The 26339-nt window shown below is 40.1% G+C and overlaps 1 protein-coding gene across 1 annotated transcript in view; it reads left to right on the top strand.

Annotated features, from left to right (window-relative positions):
• LOC112558514 (twitchin-like) overlaps positions 1-26339 on the top strand; it is a 135801-nt gene that overhangs the window by 94308 nt on the left and 15154 nt on the right. The window contains 26 exon segments of the mRNA XM_025228994.1: positions 796-909; positions 1535-1639; positions 2205-2402; positions 2673-2784; positions 3082-3254; positions 3768-3956; positions 6070-6159; positions 6586-6758; positions 7959-8088; positions 8502-8804; positions 9507-9618; positions 10992-11164; positions 11614-11807; positions 12998-13088; positions 13537-13702; positions 14378-14535; positions 14953-15018; positions 15531-15613; positions 15615-15625; positions 15823-16026; positions 17452-17593; positions 18439-18638; positions 19766-19918; positions 21216-21261; positions 22864-22941; positions 23402-23504. Coding sequence (XP_025084779.1) covers positions 796-909; positions 1535-1639; positions 2205-2402; positions 2673-2784; positions 3082-3254; positions 3768-3956; positions 6070-6159; positions 6586-6758; positions 7959-8088; positions 8502-8804; positions 9507-9618; positions 10992-11164; positions 11614-11807; positions 12998-13088; positions 13537-13702; positions 14378-14535; positions 14953-15018; positions 15531-15613; positions 15615-15625; positions 15823-16026; positions 17452-17593; positions 18439-18638; positions 19766-19918; positions 21216-21261; positions 22864-22941; positions 23402-23504 — 3567 coding nt within the window.

The following is a 26339-nucleotide window of genomic DNA, read 5'->3' as shown; positions in this document are numbered from 1 at the left end:
TGCAGGATCTGTCACCTTTTTGTGGCAGAGATGTGAATGAAGACAGCACTACCTTAGCAAGAAGGCTTGTCCATCGTAATGAGTTAGCTGTAGGACACCTCATGTAGCAAAGCAGCACCCAGAGTGTACAAATACCACTTTTGCTTTTTGTTTTAGGTCCAAATAATGTTTTTTGAGATTGATGCATCATATGGTTCCAATTTTGAGCAAAGTATCGGTACATCATACTGAGCACCATATGCTTTCTTTCTATATCCAACTGTATTTCAGAAGAGAGTGTATATCACTAAAATCATGAGCTTATAGTATGTACTCACCCCAGGGCGCCATGTTTGTGGAGTTATAGTTGACAGAACTGAGTACCACTTTGTCATGTTCGGGGTTTTAGTTGACAGAACTGAATAACCTGTATGTCATGTTTGTGGGGTTTTAGTCTATAGAACTGAGCACATCTGTGTCAGTAGAGGCTTTAACTATAGAATGAGAAATAATAGAATGAACTAAACTTCCAGCACTCTTATTTTTCACTTCCAGGTTTTGCTATCACAGTATATGCCCAATGTCCAAAGTCTGTAGATTCCAAAATATCATTTTTATCTTCCAGGCTTTAGAATGGTACATCTAAGGCCTCTATGAACTCAAGTCTCATATTCGTTTGTAGAAGAAGAATGTAGTTTTCAGAGTATCAGAAAAAGTTGTCTGAAGATTCCACAGACTGATTATATTTTAATTTATGCTATTTTTAAATTTGTGCAAAACTGACAGGTGCATTTTGTCTGATATTTGTGTTTGTAGTGGATGGTCTAAAGAAGGATACGGAGTATGAATTCCGTATAAGAGCCAAGAACGTCGCAGGCTTGGGCAACCCAAGTGACAGCACTGAAGCTGTCCATGTCAGGCCCAAATACAGTGAGTAGCTTTCTCATCTGGTTTCTTAGTGCTTGTAAACTGTTAAATACTGCACAATGCAAATGTGTCAGTTCTTCCTAAGAATTCCCAGTAAAGGGAAATACAATAGTACAGCACTGCACTGTGTCGGTTCTTCCTGAGCGTTCCTAGCATAAAAATTGCCCAGTAAATATGTCTAAACAGAAGTACATGTTAAAAGACATTTCACCATCTCCCCATGTACTAACGCTCATCAGGGGAATGTTAGAAATATTCCCTAGTAATGGTATCAGCATCTCATGGCATTCAGGCATGATGTGACAGTGGCATAGTACCTGCTGACAGCAATACCAGACACAGAGATAAAGAGTGCCTATTTAGAGTGAAAGGTTTGACAACATTAACTTATGAAGAGCTGTGATGATCTGAAGTCTATCACTACATTATGTTTTTGGTGAACACGAGAGTCACAGAGGTGTTTAACAAAGACAGCATAACACTATATGGCACAGATAGTGCAACACTATTCCACCATGTAACACTATATATGTCACAGATAGTGCAAAATTTTATCTTTGAACAGCAGTTTGGTCAGTGTTGGAGGTGTTTATTGTTGATGTTGAAGTATAACTCATAATGTCTTCAGGCAAACCTGGAATACCTGGAGTGCCAGAAGCTGCACGCATTGGCAAGACATTTGTAGAACTGAAGTGGGAAAAACCTCGTAATGATGGAGGGAGTCGCATCACTGGTGAGCTTGTGTTACATTGACCTTGGGTTATGTGCTAGTGATATCAAAGGTCAGCTTGTTACACATTGAAGTGGGGTCATGTGCTTGTGTTGCTAGGTTCAAAGGTGAATTATGGCTTACTGTATGTCATGCCACAGATTAGGGATAATTTAAGTCGTTTTGTAACAGAGAGGTGGGGGTATGGTTGAACAGTCTCCCATTCCTCACAACAACATGACACCCTTGTTGGATTCAGGTGTTTTTTCCTGTGGAGGTCAACGGTTCTGGCAAGGGCAAAATATGCTGGATAGGGCAAAGCTCTCGCCTTATAGCTCTTCTTCAGATTGATGCATGTTCCTCACTACCCAGCTGTCTTATTACTGTCATGTCACTTATAAGTTATTATTTGTCAAGTCACAGTTCAGTTTACAGTATTGGATGCTTGCTAGAGGGAGTTGAGAAACTGTAAATACTGAATGGGGGTCACATCATCTTCCTTAGCAGAGCCATGATGTGTGGCACTTGAAGTCATTTTAAATACATAAACAATGAATGTGAGCAAAATCTATAACTGTCATTTTTACAGGCTATGTGATTGAGAAAAGAGAGAAGGGGATGACCGGATGGACAAAGGCCAATGATTTCCCAGTGCCAGACAACACCTTCACTATAAGCAACCTGGCAGAAAACTCAGAGTATGAGTTTCGAATTGCAGCCGTCAATGCAGCAGGGGCTGGGGAGCCAAGTCTGGCTTGCGCACCAATTAAGATCAAGGAGAAAGTTGGTAAGGGACATTTGATGACAACCTACAGCTGTGTGGTCGCCATTATAAAGATACTTAACCTGCAACTAAGCGTTAAGCATTATCTGTGTACAGCGTGTGTCGTGTGATAGATAACCCAGTTACATCAACATGGCTAGGGCCAGCTTGGCTGTGATTTGATGTCTATCAAGGTGTAGTAATGACGTTTGTAAAATCAAGCAGTGTGACTGAATCTGCTCTAAAATTCTCATGCATATATTCATCTGTACTTGCTTGACTGTTTTGTTACAGATGGCCATGCACCAGACTTTATCAAAAAAGCACATAATGCCAAGGGACCTCTTGGTGGGGATGTCTTTTTCAGCGTTGAATACCAGGGGAAGCCTAAACCAACAGTTGTGTGGTAAGTTTAGAGGGGTTACTTCCAAGCAGCAACACCTATGAGGTAAGTTTAGAGGAATTATTTAGATACAGAAATAGCTGTGTGGTACGATCTGAGGCGTTTCTAAGTTATCAACAATATCTACACCAATGTTTGTCTACCAACAAGCGCCGATGGAAATGTCACAGTAGTGTCTCATTTAAATGATTAGTCTGATTAGTAGTAATTGGTGAAAAGAAAATGTAATTTAATGTTTCGGTAAAGTTGACTGTGCTGTGAAAGTTTGCTTAATGTCCTGTATCTCTTGGTACTTGCCAGGACAAAGAATGGTATAGAGGTGGGGAGTGGAGGTCGTACAAGGGTCAAAGAAGATGATGGCAGCAGTACTCTCTACATCACTGACTTATACGAAAAGGATGCAGGCGAGATCGTCTGTGAAATTTTCAACGCATTAGGCCGCGAGACCTGCAAAGCCAATCTTGAAGTTCAAAGTAGGCATATTTTAGCACCAGCAAGAAATAAGGAATATTAAAATACTTCCTCACAACCTTGCAATTCAGTTTTTAAAAAAGATTGGCAATTCAGGTGCTTCAATAAATATGCATGTGAAGACCATGGTAATGTCATTTACCTAAATTTCTCACACATCCTAGTGGCTAGACAATGGTGTCCACCAAGCCCAAAAGCACACACTAACTAGTGATAGATTACTCCCTCATAGCATCACATTGCTTTGTGTAGTACAGCATACTTCCTCATAGTGTTATCCAGATCTGTGTGACTGCACACTTTCTCCTAGTTGACCAGCTCTGATGTGAGTACCTGACTTTATGGCAGATAGACACTGCCCTTACAAAAGGTGGCACTGTAGTGAGAGCTCTAACACCTCACTTACCTACAATTGTAAGGTCACAGTACTTCTTTTACCTTTAAAATATCACTGGCTTATTTTTAATGCTTGTTTCTCAAAAAGGGATTCTAAACAATAACATTTTTAATCCTAGTGCCACCAAAGGTGGAAAAAGACATTCGTGACCAGAAAGTGGACAAGGGAGATCAGTTTAAAATAAAAATCCCCTTCAGCGGCTCTGGACCTTTCGAATTCAAAGTCAAACGCAATGGCCGTGAGCTTTCTGAAGGAGATCGTATCAAAATTTCGCCTTTCGATGACTATCTCACCCTTGTCATCAAAGGTAAGTAACATATCACCAAAAGATCATTTAGAGAAATGAACGATACACTGCATCTATATTGATGATCATTGTCATTTCTTCCAGAATGTATAATAATGATTGGATTTGCAAAGCACATTTACCCATGTGGATGAAAGCTCAAGAAATCAAAAATACTACAAACAAACCGTAAACAATGTAAACATTAGCAAACAAATAACACAATGACAAAAAACATGAACTAGGTGCATAGATGATTTAGGAGTGAGCAAAACTTTCCTCTTGGTTATACAAGATATCACTTGAAGAGATGGGTTTTGAGGCTGAAGGCTTCAAAAATAGACACAGTTTAAAGAGAAAGGAGCAGAGAATTCCAAACAGATGGCCCTGAGAAGGAAAAGGATCATCAGTCAAATTTCTCCCATCTGATGTGTAGCCCACAGAGTAGGGCAACACAAGCCGACCTAGGTGGTAGTTGGTCAGTAACTCAGACAGGTATGCTGGGGCAAGCTCATGAAGACAACAGTAGTATAGTGATCTTGTAATCAATGTGAGCTGGGACTGGCAGCCAGTGAAGTTCGCAGAAGAGGAGTGTAGCATGGTCTTCTTTTTGCCTATGGAGGACAAGCGGCAATATTCTTAGCCCTTTGAGGTTTGTCCAGTAGATGGTCAGGGAGATCGACAAATAATTGCAATAATCTATCCAGGACAGCACCAAAGCAGATACAAGCTTTTTGTGGGAGAGGAACTGACAGGAAGGGTTGGATTTCACTGATCTTGTTAAGTTCAAGGAAGATGGACTTATATACTGTAAACAGACTACTTTAATGTGAGATTCAAAACATCATGATGCTTCTGTAATAACACCAAGATTGCAGATGCTCTTAAAGAGATGTTAACCTCAGAGAAAGTAAAGGTATAAGAGGATGACTCACATTACAGTTTATTTCCTGAGGCTTTTTGGAGGGCTTCAATTTTGTGGTCATGTTCAGTTTGTTAATGGGCATCCAGGGTTTCACAGAGTCTACAGTATGCTGTGCTGTGGTGCAGACCTGCTGCAAGACCAAATGTATGTTACCAAGTGGTGAGGGTGGTTGTGTTGTTGGTGTTATGGTGTTGTGACAGCAACTTTCCCCCACACACTCACATGTGATACTGCAGGTTCAAGAAGTGTATGGTGGGATTGCGTAGGAGCCGAGTGGTTGAATGGACACAGTGAATGAAAGTGGCTCATGAAGAGAGCCTTGAGGTATTCCAAACCTCAAAGAAATAGGCAAACACGGGATGCCTACAACTACAACAGACTTGATGCGATCAGTCAGGTAGGACTAGGATCAATTCAAAACAGTGCCAAAGAGAGCAAACATAACATGAAGATGCTGAAGAAATTGTCATGGCTAAGTATATCAAGTACAGTCCAACAGATCTAGTATTGAGAATGAGATGTCATCCATCTCGAAAGCAGATAAGTGAGTCATTCACTATTAGTAGAAACATTGTCTTCAGTCAAATGAATCTCACAATAGGCTGACTGAAATGGTTCAAGTGGTCTGGCTGGAGGTGGATCAACAAATCAAGTCAAAGTACTTTAGACAGACAAGGGAGAATGAAAGCCTCAGTAATTTCTGAGGTTATAAGGATCAACACTGTTTGTTTAGAACTGGGATGACAAAATTCTCCCTAACCAAATAATGGGATACAGGATCAGTCAACAAGGAGTGATTGATAATGTGAGTGATAACTGGAATCAAGTCAAAGCCCTCATGCAGGAGGTGAGTCAGAATTGGGTGGAGAAATGATTTTTTGGAGAGTTTCTGATATCCCTCCTGACCTGGGAATCAGCGACATGCACAAACTCCATTAAAGGTGTTACATCAGAAGTAAGTATGTGAAAGTGTTGATCCAGTCCTGCTCTGATGTTTGATTTTTCCACAAAGTATTTCCAGATCTGGTAGCTGTTTAGACGAACATTAACTTTCTAGTATACCTACAATTGCTATTCATGATTTCTTGTTTTGTTAAGTCACTTGCATTGCATCATTTATCATGTAAAGTTCACTTATTGGCTTTTCATTCTTTAACAGATATAAACATGTAAACAGATGTTCATTTGTCAGTTTTCATTCTATAACAGACACACAGCTAGATGACAGCGGGAAGTATGAAGTGGAGATTAGTAATGAGAGTGGGTCAGTGGTGGCTCCTTTCAATCTCAAGGTTGTCAGTGAGTAGTTTTACTCTTTCAGATTGATACGAGTTGTTGTGATACTGAAAGATTCTCTTGCATACAAACATGCTGTTAATGGGAGTAATACGGTCGGCATAACAATGACTTAAGCATTGATGCAAGGAGTATTATTAAACCACTGATAAGATCAAAGACCATAATTAGAGATCACAGAGCATTATTAACGTAGTGGTAAGATCAAAGATATCCAAAGACTTGCTTGTTTTTTGTGGTTTGACTTTGTGAGTTAATTAAAGTTAAAAATTTATAGATGTCTCAGCACACTGGTCATTAGTATGATCATTATACTGACAGTTCAGGATTAGCATCATAAAGAATTCTTTTGTAGTTGTGTTTTTGTTATTTGTATTTTGTACTTTTTTGAAAAGCTACCCTATATGACCTTGACTTTTCTCACATAAGGTCCTCCTGGGGAGCCAACAGGACCTCTGAATGTCTCAGACATAACCAAACACACCTGTCGGTTGTCATGGAAACCACCCAAAGTTGATGGAGGGGCCCGGATTACTGGCTATCTGATTGAGCGTCAAGAAGTGGGCAAGCCATACTGGGTGACAGTATCTTCACAGTGCAAGGTATTATCTCTGTTCGTTACAGTATTCTTAGAGTGAACAGTACAGACACTCCATTTTTTTTTTTTTTTGTAGTTCTTCAAGACTGAAGGAACAATAAACCTCCTTTTTTATTTTTTGTTACTTAAGATGAGTTAACTCATTGCAGTCTCACTGGCAACATGTGTACAGTGCTTTTATTATTTTTTTAATTCATGAACGGTTAACGGTACAGAAACAAACAATAGCTCATTTTAAAACTGATTAATTCTCTACAATTTGCTTTTCTTGGTTTGTAAAACAAGACATCCAGTCTTTTTCAAATTCAAGTTCTTTGTGGTAGTGTGAAAAAAATGTAATTGAAGACATGGGTCAGTGTTCACCCTGTTTTCTGTCGGTTTCATTTGTAAAATCAGCTGAATTACTGTGTAGCTTGATTTTTCTGATTCTGGATAATATCTGTTCACATTAGAATGAAAAAATGTTTTACTTATGTGCATTAATAACTGGAACTTTTGAGGTATATGCCAAGTTTTCACTTTGGCTCTTATCCCAAATATGAATCTGAAAGGTATTTTTGGGATACTTATATACGTTGATTTTCTATTTTTTAAAAAAAAACTATACCACCTGAAGGTAAAACTGTTCATTTATGCTAAATGTGATATTTAAAAGTAATTCAAAATTATAGTTTTGTGACAGATTATTTTGTATAACTTTTTTTAAATAGCCAAAATGTGATGACTAATGGAGACATCTTGTCTAAAAGGGAGCTGCCTGCAATAAGTTAAGGGCCCTACTGCCTTGTGGTGGTAGAGACAGACAGTACAGCTAAGATATTGCCTGGTGGTGGTAGAGACAGTGCAGTTAAGAATTCCAAACACACAGGGCAAGGATGGTGATGGTGGAGTGTGACACAGCAACTAGAAGCAGAAAGCACAAAGTAACAAGTCTAGACAAGATACAAACTGCTAAAAACAGGAAAGGATATTCCAAAAAAAAAGGCAGCATTTAAAGCTGCATTTAAGCAACCACAACTGAAAGTGTGAGGGCCAGAGATCTACTGAATTGCTGGAACTAAATGCTCAGCTGAGAGAATGGAAAGACTAAATGGACATACTAGAACAATAAGTAACAGCTTAGGAGATGAATACTAATCAAGTACAGTTTCATAAAAAGGAATGTTTTTGTACTGTGCTATATTTTTCCACTTTCCTATACCAGGACACATCTATAGATGTACAGGGTCTGTATGACAACCACCAATATCTCTTCCGTGTAGCAGCCATAAATGAGAATGGCACAGGAGACTTCCTCGTTAATGAGAGTCCTATAATAGCCAAGATGCCCTTTGGTAAGCTGTGTGTCTACAAAGAATGATAGCTAGCACCAGAAAGAAGTGTAATTAATAACTAAATGATATGAGAAAAGCATCTCCAACATTTTTTTCTGCTTAAGATTCTTCCATACCCCCAAAAGATCTGTACTTATGAGGTTTTGGAATGTTTATGTGACCTCTTTATCTTTTCCATGTATGCTGAATCCCTGAAAAGTCACTTGCACTAAAATTGTGTATACAGTTATCATTGTTTACATCATCACTATGTGTACGACCATCACCATACATACAACCATTATTATGTATAATACATGTAGAGTACTTTGCAGTATTGTGGAAGTTTATTGCTATCAGTGTAGGAATTGCTTTATAGTCACACCACATTGAAGCTACAGTTGTGTAACTTTTAATCCATCTTATGTTTTTAGACACACCAGACTCACCAGGCATTCCAGAGGTCACAGAGGTTGGTGGGGATTTTGTATCTTTGACCTGGGAAAAGCCAAGATCGGATGGTGGAGGCCGTATCACAGGCTACTGGATTGAGAAAAGGGAACACGGTACAGATAACTGGTCACGTGTGAACATAACACCATGCATCACCAACATGATCAACATACCAAGCTTGATTGAAGACCGACGCTATGAGTTCCGTGTCTTTGCTGAGAATGAAGCAGGCCTAAGCAAACCCTCCATTGCCTCCAACAGTGTCAAGATTAAAGATCCTAATGGTGGGTTTATTTCGTTTGATATAATGATTACCAACTAGCACATGATCGTGAAGCAATTTACATGATGGGAAATCTATCAAGTGTGACCTCAGTTTTGTTTAGGTATTCCAGTCAATGGGAAAAAGAAGTCACCACATTTCCACATTTGCCCCAGACACATCTGAAAGTGAAAGTGTGGGCTGTGAGGAGGAGTAAAATGAAGTTACACTACAACTTGCTTATGACAGATTGTGCAGCAGGTTCCCAGTCACTTAATCCCCAACGCTTCATCCTTAAAATGAAATTTTAACTATAAAAATTATGAAGCCGGTGAAAAATTTAATTGAAATTCAAATAATTATCTTCATATGAACATCACAATAAGTTTTACAATTAAAATAAATATTGAAATACATTAATAATATTTAAATCATGCTATTAACTTCAACATCATTTGAACATCTACAACATTAGTTAAAGTATTTTAATTGTAAAACTTATTGTGATGTTTATATGAAAATAATTATTTGAATTGCAATTAAATTTTTCGCTGGCTTCATAATTTTTATAGTTAAAATTTCATTTTAAGGATGAAGCGTTGGGGAGGAAGTGTCTGGGGATGAAGTGTGCAGCATACTGATAAATGTGTTGGGCATCCAGCTGATCCTTGTCAGTGGCAGTGTATTGAGGCTGTTTCGACCTCTGTGTTAAACATTTCTATAGCTGCTGTCGTTCCTGAGTTTACCAGTGGACTGCGCAAGGTGGCTGCTGTCGAGGGCAAGACTGCACGATTTGAGTGTGAAGTTAGTGGGCAGCCAAAACCAGATATTCAGTGGTGAGTACATTTTACCATTGCCATGACTGCAAGAAAATTATCCGCAATTCATGTTAGTCTTGGCCATATGTGGTTACATTTAATGTCATTATTCACATATAGTTACATATAACATATAGTTCTTCACATATCCCTGTAGTTTGTCGCATAAAGTTACATGCATCATCAAGCATCATCCATCCCTTGATCACCAGATTAGCTGATCTGCCAGTTGAGCTTGCTTGCCAGTGTCATCAGTGGAAATTGACTAGATGTAGCAGCTGACAAGGCGCGTCATTTGGGGTGGTCTGGCTTGGAGTTTGCATGTCCTGCATGGAGTGACCAGTCCAATCTTCATGTTTACCATCCAATCTTTCTCTGTCTGCTTTAGCTGCGACTCCTTCCGTGGAGCCCTGGAGAATGGTTTTTTTAGAGTGCCATACCAAGTTACATGGCCGAACCAGACTAGCTTGCGCCATCTCACTGTTGTGAAAATGATTTTCTGGCATCCCAGGAGTGTAGTGACCATGCTTTGTACAAAATTGCAGGCCTTGTATTCCTGGTAGGAAACTTGGAGCAGTTTTCTGAAGCACTTAGTTTCTAATGTTTGAACGCACCTTTTGGTATCAACAAGCAGAGTCCAGGTCTGACAGCCATGGAGCACAATGGGGACTATTAGGAACTTGTGCACCCTGTACTTGGTGCTGAACCTTACACAGCCTGAGCATGATGGGGACTGTGAGGAACTTGTGCAGCCCGTACTTGGTGGTGAACTTTATGCTGTTGCTTTGATCTCCACCCTGTGTGCACTCACTCTGTTCACTTTGTTTATGAGGTCTTACAACTTGCTGTTGCTTCCTGCCATCAGGTCAATGTTCTGCAAAGCACATAGAGAACTCCCACCTATGAAAACGTAGGTGTGGTAGTTATGAAGAGCTTCTTGCATGCTATTCAGGAAGATGTTGATAGGGCAATGTTCTACAAAGTGCACATAGAGCTCACACCAGTGAAAATGTAGGTGTGGTAGTTATGAAGAGTTTCTTGCATGTTATTCAGGAAGATGTTGATAGGGCACATCTTTGGTGAACACCCACTGTTGTCTGAAAAAATGTCTCTCACCTGATTGTTAAATACTACTGTGCTCCTTGAGCTTTTGTAAAGTGCTTTGATGATTTGAACAAGGCTGTCTATGATGTTGAATTTCCACCTCAAATGCCACAGCTTCTCATGCAAAAACTTTGTCAAATGTCCTTTTAAAGTTGAAGTTATGGCAAAACTCTCTCTGACATTGTAGGTGTTTTTTCTTTGTTTTAGAAAGCCCTGGATATTCTTGGAGTTGTGGCAGCTTCTTGTGCTGTTCTGGCTGGACTCTCTGACATATGTTCTGTGTGCAGGTACAAGGGCTCCCGGGAGATCCATGACGGCAACAAGTATGAGATTATCTCAGAGGGTGACAGACAAATTCTAGTGATACACGATGTGTATGGTGAAGATGCTGATGAATACTCTGTAAGAGCCAGCAACAAGGGAGGTAGTCGTGTCAGCCGGGCCGACCTTGAGATCAGCTGTGAGTGCTTTAACATAAATTAAATATCTGATATACATTTGCCCCGGATGCACGAAGGATTGGAAAGTACTGTGATCTTGAAATCTGTCAGAAACTTTGTGGAGCAAATTATACATTCTTTTGAGATTATTAAGATATTATTATTATGTGATATATCATTAAGTATATTATTTTGTCATACATTTGAAACTATGTAGTTGATGGAGAAAGAACCAAATAAATCAATTTTCTTTGATCATGCAAAATCATTAGCAAATTTTTAATTAGAACATAGTGCCCAGTCTCTGTTTTGAGGCTGTCCCTCTATGTGAGTGTGTGTGTGGAAGGAGAGCTTGTCCTGTACCATAACTGAGTCTGTAGCAGTTATCATGGCCATTTTCTTCTCTTTCTTTTTTATGTTAATCTTTTGTTCTGTAACTCAACCTCTGTATCATGCTGTTGTGTTTCAGCTCCTCCTAAAATCAATGTTCCACCTCGTTTCCGTGATGTGTGTACATTTGAGAAAGGTGAGAATGTAGCGATCAAGATCCCCTTTACTGGAAACCCCAAGCCCAGTGTCAAGTGGATCCGGGATGGCCAAGAGCTACATGGATCCCGATACCACCAAGAAGTCACAGAACGACATGCACTTCTGACCATCAAGGTGAGTGAATCAGCTATCACAAGTCACGGAAGTCAGAATATGTTTTTATATATATATATAAAAACAGGGGTTTCAGCTCTCAGATATGTTATGAATACATAGACTTTCTCCCGTCTCTCCCCCCCCCCTCCCACACACAGACATTTAGCTGTCAGAGATATATAGGGATTTTCAGCTGTCATATATATACACACACACAACCATGGAGTCTCCACATGAGTGAGACAAGTGACCCTGAAATGAGTGACTCAGCACCCAAGTTTTTGTGTATAAATAGCAGGCAAAATGCAGTGTATGCACTTTTTGCTGCAGCATGAGGGGTCATTTCTTCCCTTTTCCTTATTTTGAGTGTGGAAAAAGTACCTTTGCACCATGGAGGTATACTAGTCTGCAGTCAAGTGGCTTGCATACTTCAAAATTTCTTTTCTCTCCCCTTTGTCATCAGTAGCTTAGTAAGTTAGGTAGAATTAGACATTAGAGGAGGAAGGTATAGTATTAGCAGTGTAGGTGTTAGGTATTTGTAGAGTGCGATGGAACTGGTTTACATATGTAAATATTTTAAATAAATCCATTTTCAATTTACATACCTCTTTAAATTTAAATTTGTGTATGTGACTCAGCATATGCTGTATATTTGTCCTCATCATCTGAATGAAATAGACATATGTTCCCTGGGAAAATGAAACTTGTGTTGTCTCGTACATGATACGATAATAAACCAAAGCAATTATGAAGCACAGTGCACATGTGACAAGACTGAAAAGGTAGCTAATCCAAAGCTGAACCACGCACCAAAGAGAACACACTTTTTGGAAAAAGTGGGGTCTTTTTTACATTCCGTGGTCTGGTGTGTAGTAGATTGAAGGGTTTAAAAAAAAACACAACATGAGGTATTAGACTATATAGATAGCACACCTGTTAAGTAAGAGCTAGAATTGTAGTGTAAAATTCTCCTTGGGAACTTCCTTCCTTTTCCATAAAACAACAAAGAGGAACAGACTGATTAGTGCTAGGGCTTTTAGGAGCCGCGACTAACCAATGGTGTGGCCCCAGTGTGTTATTAACCTTGTAAAAACTGGATCAGTCCGGCTATAGACACTAAGATGACTGGTGTTATCTGGCTGCGGCTTGACATTTAAAACTGCAGGAGTCTTAAGAAAAATATTTCTTATCTGCTGCTATCTCTTCAGGATGCTTCAAAAGATGATGATGGTCCATATCGTCTGTCCCTGGAAAATGATTTGGGCACTGACTCTGCCGTGATCAAGATTCAAGTGAATGGTTAGTTTTACTCATTTCACATTATGTTCATCTAGGTATGTATCATGAATGTGGTATAAACCCATGTGTTTCCTATAAGTATGAATTTTAGATATGTAGACATGTCTGTCCTGTGTGCACATATGTATATATTATATGCGGTATTTAATTGGGTGTGTCCTATCTGATGTTTTGTCCAGTCAACTTAAAATCAAACTCTGATACTTGTGACATTTTTATTTTCATTTATTGTTGTTTTTTTTGTTTTTGTTTTTTTTGTTTTTGGTTTTTTTTGTATATTTGTTGACTACATCAGATGGCTGTGACCCTGAAAACTTTATAAATATTACTTACCGTCTTTACAGGTTTTTTTTCCATCCTGAGTGTGTCACCTCAGGTGACCTGTGAGCCCAAGAAATTTAGTGTCACATCATATTGAAATTTGTTCCTCACATATTTTGTCTTGTAGATCGCCCTGATCCACCCCGCTTCCCTGTTATTGAGAACATTCGTGATGATTCTGTGGTGCTGTCATGGAAACCACCACTCAATGATGGTGGCAGCTTTATTACAGCCTATGTAGTAGAGAAGAGAGAGATCCCATCCAACAACTGGTTTCGTGTGGCTTCCACAAGGTAGTGTTGCGGATTTAATCCCTGTCTGTGTCATGTATTGTCACAAGGTAGTGTCACAAAACTAGTCCATGTCTGCTGTGTCATGTATAGTCACAAGGTAACCTAATGAAGCTGCTTTGTGTTTGTGTGTGTGTGGAGAGAGAGAGAATGACAAGGGGATAACACATCTTCTTGAACACACATATAATTCAATTTTGACAAATCCCTAGCAATGTTCACTGTGTATGTATATGTATGTTTTCTTGATTGTGATGCCTGTCTCTCATGCAACATCACTACCTCCTGTGCCGTGTCTCTTGTAGTACATTGTACAAAGTACATTGAGCTTGGCTCCATGTGGGGAAATACGCTATATAAATCCTGTTATTATTACAAGTTCACCTTGTACCAAACTTCCTTAGCCCTTTTTTGGTCAGTATTGTCCTTTTTTTAACTTTTACTGAGTGGGTTAATGGGAATGAGATCTCTTGGATTTTGTTGACGTTTTCCAACTTATCACTGAGTAGCTGTGATCACAATCAAGCTGAAGGACAAATGATTTTTTCCTTTCCTTTTGCACCTCTTGACAGCCAAATGATTGTGTACGCTAGCTATGTCTTATGACATCAAACACCCAACTTGTTTGTCGGCATGGCATGTGTACTTTACTTAGATTTTCCTACACCTGTGTCTCAGGTTTACTTTTCACAACATCACTGGTCTCTCCTCCAACAAGGAGTATTTGTTCCGAGTCATAGCAGAGAACTTCTATGGTCGTAGTGATCCTTGTGAGACAACAGAGCCTATTAAGACTGAAGACTCAGAGGAGGCTCGAAAGAAAAAACAGCTAGAGGGTGAGTTGTGAGCATAATCTCCCCCTGTCCCTAACCACATATGTTTGAAATACAGTTGGGGGATATCATAGCTGTATGATTCCCTTCCTGTAATGAAGCAAAAGTTACTTGCATTATTTGGAGAAATGTCAACATTGCAGTTTAAGACAGTTGTAATCCTTTTATGATATTACTGCAATTTCTGTGTAGGACACAGATACTTTAATGGGGTGTGTGTGTGTACCTGGAATACTCTTAATCGGGGAAGAGGGGAGATGTAGGACCATGAAAGTGGAATGCTTTAATGTGTGGAAGTTTGGGTGTGTGTGTGTAAGGCTGTTAATGAGGAATGCTTTGACTGTGTGTGTGTTTAATAAACAGGGAATACTTGGTTTCCATGTCATGCACATGACCTCCAGTATTAACCTCTCTTTACAGATGAGTTTGGAAGAAAAGTGCGAGGAAAATATGATGGGCCCAAGATTAATGACTATGACAAATTCTGTGAGTAATAGCTCTTCTTGCTTACTCAGATAACAGTTAGTAAATTGCTCTTCTTTTTACAGCTTTGAGGTATTTGGTGGTTATGTTTCTTTAAAGCAGCAATTGAAATGAGGGTCCTTACTGCATCTGACATAACAGACAGTGCTGTGAACAAAATTAGTCATGGCAGTGCTATGAAAAAAGTGTTTTAGTCATATAAGGTGTATGAAAGATTAACTGAGCTTACAATCTGATTTTCAGTGAATATTTTATGTATAGGATGCGAAATATATAATAATTTTGTCTTCTCCTTAAAAAAATTAATTCCAAGAAATTAAATTTTTGTATTCTTTGACATCTTATCTAGTTAAATCTTCTTCTTCTTCTTTCCTATACGCCCCCAGTGGAGCATAGGGCCGCAACCACACCCCGCCATCGGACCCGGTCCTGGGCATCCCTTTCTAGTTGGGACCATGTCAGTTAAATAAGAGATAATTATTTAAAATTATTCTTGTTGTGTTCTCTTCATTCAGTTGATGACATCTGGAAGAGGTTTGTACCTCAGCCTGTGGAGATCAAACAAGGCAGTGTCTATGACTATTACGACATCCTGGAAGGAGCTGGGCAGGTGAGCAGTGAAAACAGCCGTCTGCCATGCAGTCTTGATTTATTTGTATTTCAGCAAAGTGTCTGGTGTTCACCTGGATCCTTGTTCTTTCTTTCACTTGTAGGTTTATTTTTTTCATTTTACATTATAGCGCTGAATGTGATGCATGGATTTTTTAATGTATTTATTTTTTTAATAATTGTATGCATATTTAACAGTGGAGCATTTGGTGTGGTGCACCGATGTATTGAAAAGGCAACAGGTAGAGTGTTTGTTGCCAAGTTCATTAACACACCATACCCGCTGGACAAGTACACGGTGAAGAACGAAATCAACATCATGAACCAGCTTCACCATCCTAAGCTCATCAACCTTCATGATGCCTTTGAGGACAAATATGAGATGGTACTCATCCTAGAATTGTGAGTAGTTCTTTTTTTTTAACCACCATCATAGAATTAAATAATTGCTCAAAATTGGTTATATGTTTATCCCATGATTCCACATTTGTCTACATTTGGAGGTCTTTGCACACCCATACACAGACATTCATGTGAACAGAGCAAGAGAGATGTGTTTTGTAAGTACACATACTGACCATGGTACTGTGCATCTCTTGGGTCGATTTCTGCCACGCATCCTTGAGACTGTGATTTTATTGTCAGCTTTCCATCTTTCGCTTGAGCCAAGCTCATTCCATTGAGTCATGATGGGTGACAGTGTAGAGGAACCCTCATCTAGAAACCCATCTTAACTGGGTAAACTTCAAAAGTTTGACCAAGCTTGGCAAAGTTTTGTGTGAAGGTCACTGGACATGTTGAGTCCAAACTTGTTTGCTGATGTACTGCTCATATGTTTGCCAGTACAAAAGAGGTTTGATGATGATGTACTGCCAATAAAATGGAGTTTTGATGCCTTTACAGTTTACCCAGTTAAGAACTGACTTAATCAAGGGGGAGACAAAAGAACAATCAAGAGGAAACAAAAGAACAATGAAGAGGAGACAAAAGTACAGCACCTCATTCCCTCTCTTTCACCCTTCTTCACTTTTTTGTCAGGGTACTCCTTGAAATCGTGTTTGAGTTCCCTGCAGTAGAAATATATTGCAATTTGCTCTGCATAGCAGATTTTTTTTCCCATTTAGAGTCAGTGGTAGAGTCTTACAACAACTTAAACATTAAAAATAGACATGCTCTGGAGCAGGCTATACCAACTAAATATAGCCTATGACCTTCCCATAGACAGCAGGAGTGTGTCTACCAGATTTGGTGAGGATCAGACAATGTATTTTTGCATAATTACTAACTAGAACCACTCACACTCATTACCACAGTCTGGTTTATTTATCATTAGACATAGTCAAGAACACTTATATACAACACTTCCTCCTGAAATAGCATAAGACTAGGTGAACTTCACAAAAGAGTACAACACAAAGATAAAATGGGATAATTAGGCTATAATAATCACATGGTGTGACAGGACAGTGGATAGATGTCCAGATTTATCCATTCAGCCTTGTGTTGTACAGTTCAAGATTTCCAACTTGTGGCTCAGATCTGCTTTCCATAAAAGCAGTGATGTCACCAGGTTACAAATTTATGTATGCATGCAAAAGTGTATGTACCCCTAGTCAAAAGAAGAGAAATATTCACATATAAATTACAATGTGTAGTCTGAACACTGAAACCATCTGCTTGTATGTCATTTTTGTATGTCATCTGATGTCATTTTTCCTGAGGTCTACTTATTTGAAAACAAAGTTTGGTATTGAAAAGTTCCATGCTTCCAATGATCCCACCACCAACATCTCTTTGCTTTATTGATTGATGGGCATCTGCTTGCAGCCTGTCGGGAGGGGAGCTGTTTGATCGCATTGCTGCAGAAGATTATAAGATGTCAGAGGCAGAAGTTATTAACTACATGCGGCAGGCATGTGAGGGTCTCAAGCACATGCACGAAAACAGTATTGTCCATCTTGACATCAAGGTAAGTCATAAGTTTGCTCACATGGTAGCTACATTCTCTTTAACTAAGTCACAAGCAACATTTTTGACATAAATGTTATCTGGATGTTGAGGTCAACCCCCACTAGCCTTCTAGTCAAGCCTCTGGATATTATGTCTGACCAGGAGATTTACTTCTCACGCCATCAGGATGTGCAGATTGTTGTTATTACATGCTGTTGTTACTAGAAACCATTCAGTTATTGTAAGCTATAGGTTAGATTATAGGTTATAAATATGTTCTCATAGAATGACTTTTGCGGCCCTATGCTCCTTCAGGAGTAGAAAAGAATAAACTACACACAGAAGGACTTTAGGCACGTTGACAGCAAACACTCCACTACTTAGTCTTAGCCAGATCTTAGTCAGATATGAACAGAACAAACGGGAAAGTCAGTCAACTGAAGATATGATACAAGATATAATACATGATACATGATATGTGATACATGATGAAAGTAGGAAACAAACCAGCATCCTAGCCATGTTCTGCAGTTACAGTTGCTTACAGTTGAAATAAATCAAACCAGTTAAACGTTGCTAGAATGGACTGTACCATAGTATGTACAAGAATCCTGTCACATGCAGCTGTGGAGATAACCCCTCTCCCCCATGTGTGCTTTCAGACTGTAATGAACGCTGCCTAAAAAAAGGAGCTCAAAAAGTTTGTCAAAAAAAGCAGAAAAAATACATTTATCTCAGCTTACCACAGCCAATGCGAGGAACCTTTATATGTGACACACGTTTGTATCTAAGTTTACCACAACAGACATGAGGAACCTTTATACACGACATTCATTTGTGGAGTTTCACTTTTCTCTGTTTCAGCCTGAGAACATCATGTGTGAGACAAAGAAGTCGAACAATGTCAAGATTATAGACTTTGGCTTGGCTACAAAGCTTAATCCAGATGAGATTGTTAAAGTCACCACAGCAACTGCTGAATTTGCTGCTCCTGAAATAGTAGAGCGCGAGCCTGTGGGCTTCTACACAGATATGTGGGCAATTGGTGTCCTGGCATATGTTCTGTGAGTATGGCCAGTCACCTTGTCGCTGAATGAACATCAGTATAGATACATGTACATATATTTGTGTGAAAATTCAGTGCAGTTTACTTAGATCCATTTTGTCGTCTCTTAGCACAGCACAGTTTCTTTCTTTATTTGTCATCTGTCTGCACAAGTTTCATTGACTGCACTACTGCTCGTCTTATCTCTCACCCTCCAACTCTCTCCTGTCTTCCCTGCTTCTCACCTGTTTAGTCTTTGGCTACAAAATACAGACATAGACAGGGTCAAAGGTTGCCTCTGTGCAGACTATCTATACTACTTTCTCTATGATACGACAGTACCTTTTTGTGTTTTTTATATTTGTCTTCTGTTCGTTGTCAGTACTGTTGTTTATTCCTCCATTTCTCATATGCTGTCTATGTTGGCCATGTGTCATTCCTGTTTTAAGCACTAAGAGCATGCTCTGTATGAGAGTGAATATGTGCTATATAAATCTTACTTTATTATTATGATTATAATTGCTGTTCTCGGATCTCTGCATTATGTGTTTAGAATTGCTTTCATGGGATCTCTTTGTAATCTGTGTACCGAATTACTGTCACAGGATCTCTCTGGATTTGTCATGTCTGTACAAAAATGCTATCATGTGATGATATCTCTGCATTTGTCATGTATATGGAATGGTTGTCATGGAATCCCTTTTAATTGTTATCTGTGTACAGACTGGCTTTCATAGACTCTCTGTATTTTTCATCTGGGATCTCTGTCTGTACTTCTGAGCTGTGATCTCTTGTAGAATTTCTCTGGTCTCCACATGCTAACCGTAACCCTTCACCCCACCAAATCCTTTCATTATTTCCTTTCTCAGCACATTGAGCCACAAGGCGCAAAACTTTTCCCTTTCTAGCCAAACCCAGTAGGCCTGTATCATTGCTGCCTATACACTCCACTATCAGATCTGTACAGAAGACATGAGTAGACATCTTGTTCATGCCCATTTTGTGGATCACGAGGTCTGGTTTATCATGTCTCATTTTGAAATCTCATCACACTGGGATATGCTTTGTCATAACACATAAATCAGCCTCCTAGTAAAGATTCCTTTAACAGTGCTACTATTATTTATACAAGATGTACTTTTACAGACTCAGTGGGCTGTCACCTTTTGCTGGGGAGGATGACTTGGAGACACTGCAGAATGTCAAGCAGTGTGATTGGGACTTTGATGAAGATGCATTTGGTCACGTCTCTAATGAAGCTAAGGACTTTATCCGGCAGCTACTTCAGAAGCAGCCACAGTAAGTAACTTGGATATTGCCTATCTCTCATGTTGTAGTGACTGTGACTTGCCTGTCTCTCACACTATAACTTGCCTGTCTCTCAAACTGTAACTTGCCTGTCTCTCACAATGACTTGCCTGTCTCTCACACTGTAACTTGCCTGTCTCTCACACTGTAACTTGCCTGTCTCTCACACTGTAACTTGCTTGTCTCTCAAACTGTAACTTGCCTGTCTCTCACAATGACTTGCCTGTCTCTCACACTGTAACTTGCCTGTCTCTCACACTGTAACTTGCCTGTCTCTCAAACTGTAACTTGCCTGTCTCTCACACTGTAACTTGCCTGTCTCTCACACTGTAACTTGCCTGTCTCTCACACTATAACTTGCCTGTCTCTCAAACTGTAACTTGCCTGTCTCTCACACTGTAACTTGCCTGTCTCTCACAATGACTTGCCTGTCTCTCATAATGACTTGCCTGTCTCTCACACTGTAACTTGCCTGTCTCTCACAATGAACTTGCCTGTCTCTCACAACTGACTTGCCTGTCTCTCACACTGTAACTTGCCTGTCTCTCACACTGTAACTTGCCTGTCTCTCACACTGTAACTTGCCTGTCTCTCACACTGTAACTTGCCTGTCTCTCACACTGTAACTTGCCTGTCTCTCACACTGTAACTTGCCTGTCTCTCACACTGTAACTTGCCTGTCTCTCACACTGTAACTTGCCTGTCTCTCACACTGTAACTTGCCTGTCTCTCAAACTGTAACTTGCCTGTCTCTCACACTGTAACTTGCCAGTTTGCTGACAGCTTTCTCTGTGGAAACATAAATGTCAGCTACAAAATCTTCCATGCTGACATCACAACTTCCCAATGAGTACCTGTCTTGCCCCTGCTGAAATTTATTGTTTGCAGAGAGTTCAGCTTATTAGTTTTTTCCAAGTGTGTATGAAAATGCTTTTACTTAGATTGTCAAGAAGGCATAATGCTGTTTGATGAAAAAATGTTCTTACAGATTCTCTGTCTGTGTCTTTGAAGATTATTATCAACTTAAAGTGAACATCTTTTGAAAATTTGAATGTCTTCTATCCCTTTTTTGAGCATTTCAATATTTAGCTGTGATCACATCATAGGTTTCAGCTATATAGAAGCATTACTAGTAAAATATAGAATTATTTCTTTTCTTTGACAGTAAATATCAACTGATTGCTTTTGTGATAGAAAAGTAATGGTTTGACATATATTTCTGTGTTACTGCGTGTGGTTCTCACCTAATAAAATAACACAATTTATGGACTGTACTATTTTAAAACAGGAAACGCATGACTGTTCATGAGGCATTGGAGCATGCCTGGCTCAAGGTGAGTAACATGGAACCAGCCTGTGTGTCATTTCCTTGATGTCTCACATTCTTAGGGAGTTGGCAGTACACAAGACTTAAAATGACTCTAACATGGTTTGTTATTACTTGATGCATCTCAATTCTCATGTACTTTTACAGCATTGAAAGAATTCATCTTGGTCCAAAAAGTTTCAGGTAAAGATGAAGTTGACCTGCAACCGTTTTTTTGGTTATTGGAAGAGTGAGGCGTCAGAGATCTCACTTTTCTGGGGCCAAGTTTTTTTGAGGGTAGTCCCCCATTTCTTCTGGATGTTTTGCCTTTCCCAAACCTAGGATTTGGAGTGGCGTCCCTACACCTAGCAGGTTTGAGGGAGGCAGCTCTCTGCAATTTTTGTATCTTTGTTAGTTTGTTGTGCTTTCGGTGTCCATTGTGTAGGCTGGTGCCTTTTTCATTAAATCATTGCTGCGCAGGACTGTTCGACTTTTGTTTTCTTCTGCAACTTTTAGATTCTCCATCGACCGCTGGTCTTTTCAGCATAACGGTTTCTTCAGAAGATCTTGAAGATCCCACAGTCAGTCCTTTGCTTACAAAATTGTCATGCAGTTTTCCTCTGTTTTGTGATTGCATCGATACCAGCAGTCATCTGGCAATTTCAGTCTGTTGACTTGAGTGTCTATTGATCCATTCTGCCTTGCTACTGATGACACAATGGATTTCTGAGCTGTAGATGTCACCTGAGGGCCATTGAGAGCCAGCACAGACCCCGGGGCAGACGGCTTGCTAAAACAAGTAGCTGGTCAAGTTCGTAGATTCAACACAGACAAAAGTTATGTCAGACAAATCGGTAACAAAGCATTATACTTGTTCCGAATCTCAGCTGTCTGATTGTCCACCAGCAAGTCAGCCTTATGACATCAGCTCCCCACCACTGTCAGAAAACAAGGTGAAGGTCACTCAACATCAATGAGTCATCATCATCAGACATGGTCATCGTGCAGTTCGACAGTGTGGCCTATGTCTACAGGATTCAACAAAAGTCACAAAGATACAGCCACAGTGCATCTAGCTCAGCACTTGCCTACAGGACTGCAAGCGGCTGTTAAATGGATGGATGTAGATCACAAGTTGTCTTATGTACAGACAGAAGTTTATTAACCAAGCCCTGTTCTCCCGCATAACTGTAGTTTTGTCCATCGCCATGAACTGTGGACAGTCATGCCTAGTGCTGTGAGCCTGCTTTGTAACGAAGGGGAAAAGTGCTAAACAAATGAGCATAATACTATTATTAATAAACCTGAATGCGGAGTTAGGTACCCAGGTTTGACTTTTATACACATCTGTGGGTTGAATGGAGGAAGTTTTCTGGACTACATGGGTATCAAGCTGGTGCATCTTCTGGTTTGGATGGCTTTTTGCTTCCCTTCTGATACTTGCTGCAGTATCTTAGGAGTATTTTAGTTATGAGTATTTCAGACAAGCACTCATGTCTAAACCAACAAGTTCCTGGTGATTGTATATTCTTTTAAAATAATTCTTTTGTTTGTGCAGAGATATAGACACAGATCATGTTTAAAGCTTCTCACAGATCTGCTTGTTCACATTTGTTCCTGTCATTTTCAGGGTGACCACAGTGATCTCACAAACCGAATACCATCTAGCCGCTACAACAAGATCAGGCAAAAGATCAAAGACAGATATGTGAGTTAGGTTTTGCTATTGACTTCTGTGTAAGCATACAGGTGGGACTGTTTTTACCCGCTTAAATGTTCTTCCACTTATGAGGAACTTCATATTGTTATGTCGTTACCTAGTGTTTCCATGGGTGGCAAAAGTATAGTTATCTATTATTTCCATGAGTAGCTAACCCCATTACCTAGTGTTTCTATGAGTGACTAGATACTTAGTGTTTACATATGTAGGTAGGATGAGAATTTTGTCAAACTCTCATCTGACCAACAGATATTAGTGTAGTAGTGTGTATTATAATTTTAGTTTACTGATCATGGTAAGAGTTGATCTTCATTATTTATTACCCTCTAGTCATCATTTAGCATAAGCCAATGTTACCGTACAGTTGTCTTGTATGTGAGATAGATGTGACAATTTCTTATATTTGTCATCGTTTGTGCAAACTATTTACTGTGCTCTTATTTCCCAGGCGGACTGGCCACAACCCATGCCAGCCATTGGGCGTATTGCTAACTTTAGCTCTCTCAGGAAACACAGACCTAAAGAATTTCACATCTATGACAGCTACTTTGGTATGTGACAGCTAGTTGGGAATTCCTGACTTCAACTAACTGATGCTATATGTGATCATGATGTAAATGAGTGCTGTCTGTGTGACAACTGACTGCACCATTAGAGAGAGGGTAGTGGGAATGTATGTTTGTGCACAAGCATGTGTATGTATGTAGTTGTGTATGTTTGTGTGCATGAATGTGTGTGCATATGTACGTGTGCATATGTATGTGCGTGCAAGTGTGTGTGTGTGTGCTCATGCATGTGATACTGGCATGGCTGTTGAGGATTTAAGAAAATTCTAAGCAGTACAGACCAGTACATAACACATTATGCTACCACTACATAAGAGCGTCGTTCAAAAAGTTCTAAGCCTCACCCAGAAGGAGGTGCAGAAACAAGATAGTTTTTCACAATTTTTCTGTATAGTCCCACTTGACCTCACTTGGTCCAACGATGCTCAAGCATTGCAATCCCATCACAGAAAAGGATTATATCCTGTCCACCATCAAAAACTCCTCCACAGCTCATATGACTTCATCATTGTTTCCAAAATGGTGACCAACTAGGTGGGATTTGAGTTTAGGGAACAGGTAGAAGTCAGATGGAGCTAAATCTGGTGAGTAAGGGAATGGGGTCACAATCCAAAGCCACAGTTGGCTGCTTCAGCTGCTGCAACCTCAGCAGAGTGAATGGGCACGTTATCCTGAAGCAAGAGTACATCGGCCCTCAACTTCCCTCTGCATTTCAACTTGATTGCTTCCTTCAGTTAATTCTGATGCATAGTACCATGAGTAGTTTTTCCTTTTCCCAGATAGTCTACAGCAGTGATGCCCAACCTTTTTCGGCCTGCGGGCCATATCCATTTCGGACAGCCGTGTAGCAGGCCACATCCATTTCGGACAGCCGTGTCGCGGGCCGCTTCACCGCAAAAATACAAAAAAGAAAAAAAAATAGAGCAGATACCATTTTTTACTAGAAACAAGGTGTACTTACCATTAATTATGTAGTAATTAGTGGGATATTTGAAGTTGTTTACCCGAAACCAACTTCTGAATGTCTGGCCTCATCGTAGAGACACCAAGTCGGAGCACTGAATCGAAATGTTCGTCTATCGAAAAAAAGATTGAGAGACGCCCCTATGTGGGGATAAATACTTCTTCTTCCCTTTTTTCGTTTTTTTTCGTTTTTTTTTTTTTATTACTAACATGCCGATTTCCTGCACTGTGGGCAGAAGTTTCGCGGGCCGGATGGCACTGCGTCGCGGGCCGGATATGGCCCGCGGGCCGTAGGTTGGGCATCCCTGGTCTACAGAATCTCAAAAAAACAGAAGCCATCACCTTGCCAGCAGACGGTGCCTGCGTGAACTTCTTCGGGGTGGAAAACCCCAGTGTGCCCAATGTTTGCTTTGAATCTTTGATTCAAGTTTGAAGTGATGAACCCAGGTTTCATTTTGAGTTACTAATTCACGATGCAAAGTCTCAGTCAGCCAGGAAGCGAGTCAGAAGTGTCCTGGAAATGTCAGCTCTTGGCAGCTTCTACTATGGCGTCATCATTCTTGGGACCCATCTTGCTGACAGCTTGCTCATCCCCAGTTAAAACTCAGTTAAAACAGTGTGGACTGAACCAGAACTACTGCCTATGGACTTGGCTATCTGTCTGTCATCCAAAACCATTTGGTGAATGGCATCAACTTGATCATCAGTGGTTGAGGTTTTTGGTTGACCTGACAGGGTCATCTTCTGTGCTGACCCTGCCCTGCTTGAATTCAGCAGCCCACTTCTTCACAGTTGCATAGGAGGGGGAGTCCTCAGCAAGAGTTTGTACCATGTCCTTATGGATTTCCTTGGGTGTCATACCTTTCTTTTGCAGATACTTTGACTTTATTGGCTAGGGACTCTGTTTCGGCCATTTTTAGATTTTTCTCACTACCCTTCAAGTTTGCATGATGATGATGATGATGATGTAGTTTTATAGCGCGCTAGTATCCGCATCACAAAGATACGCTCAATGATCCCAGCAGCCACCAAACTGCAGGTCAAATGAAAACTTCAAAAAAGTTTAAACAAGTGAGTCTTAAGATTTTTCTTGAAAGTTGCAATACTATCAGACTCCTTGGTCGAGAGGGGAAGCAAGTTCCACAAAAGCGAGGCTACATTGGAGAAGGATCTGAAACCCGCAGTCTTCTTATTAGCATTCCCTGACTGAACACTCGGTCGTTCAAGTCTGAAGTGGGCTGCTGAACGAAGGTTCCGCTGGGGTTGGTAACAGCGAATGAGTTCTTGCAGATAGGCAGGCGCAAGGTCGTGAAGACAGCCATATGTCAAGGTTAACAATTTGTGGACAATTCTTTTCTCCACAGGAAGCCAATGTAGGTCACGAAGTACAGGAGTAATGCGGTCAGTTGTTTTCTTTCCTGCAACTATCCTCGCAGCCGTATTTTGCACTCGCTGTAGCCTCAACAACTCGCTCTTTGAAATCCCCCAGAGGCAGCTGTTGGCATAGTCTAATGTAGAACCGATGAGGGACACAGCAACTGCATTTGCAGTCTTCTTATTAAGACTGGGTCGGAGTCGTCCAAGAGTGCGGATATGGAAATAACATGCCTTGACCACAGAACTGACATGATCAGACATAGTTAGAAGATTGTCAACATAGAGTCCAAGGTTCCGTACGGAGCTGGAGAGGGGGATTCTAGCTTGACCCACTTGGATGGAGTCTAGAGAGACTTTACTAAGGCTAAGCTTGGAACCACATAGCATCGCCTGTCTTCTCATCATTAAGCTTGAGTTTATTCCTCAGCATCCATGACTTGACCTCTAAACAACAATCTTCTACAGCACAAACTGCCTCAC

This window comes from Pomacea canaliculata, linkage group LG3 (genome assembly GCF_003073045.1).
Source record: "Pomacea canaliculata isolate SZHN2017 linkage group LG3, ASM307304v1, whole genome shotgun sequence".
NCBI classification, from domain to species: domain Eukaryota; kingdom Metazoa; phylum Mollusca; class Gastropoda; order Architaenioglossa; family Ampullariidae; genus Pomacea; species Pomacea canaliculata.
The sequence above is the reverse complement of the archived record's forward strand: the minus strand, read 5'-3'. Positions and strand labels throughout refer to the sequence as shown.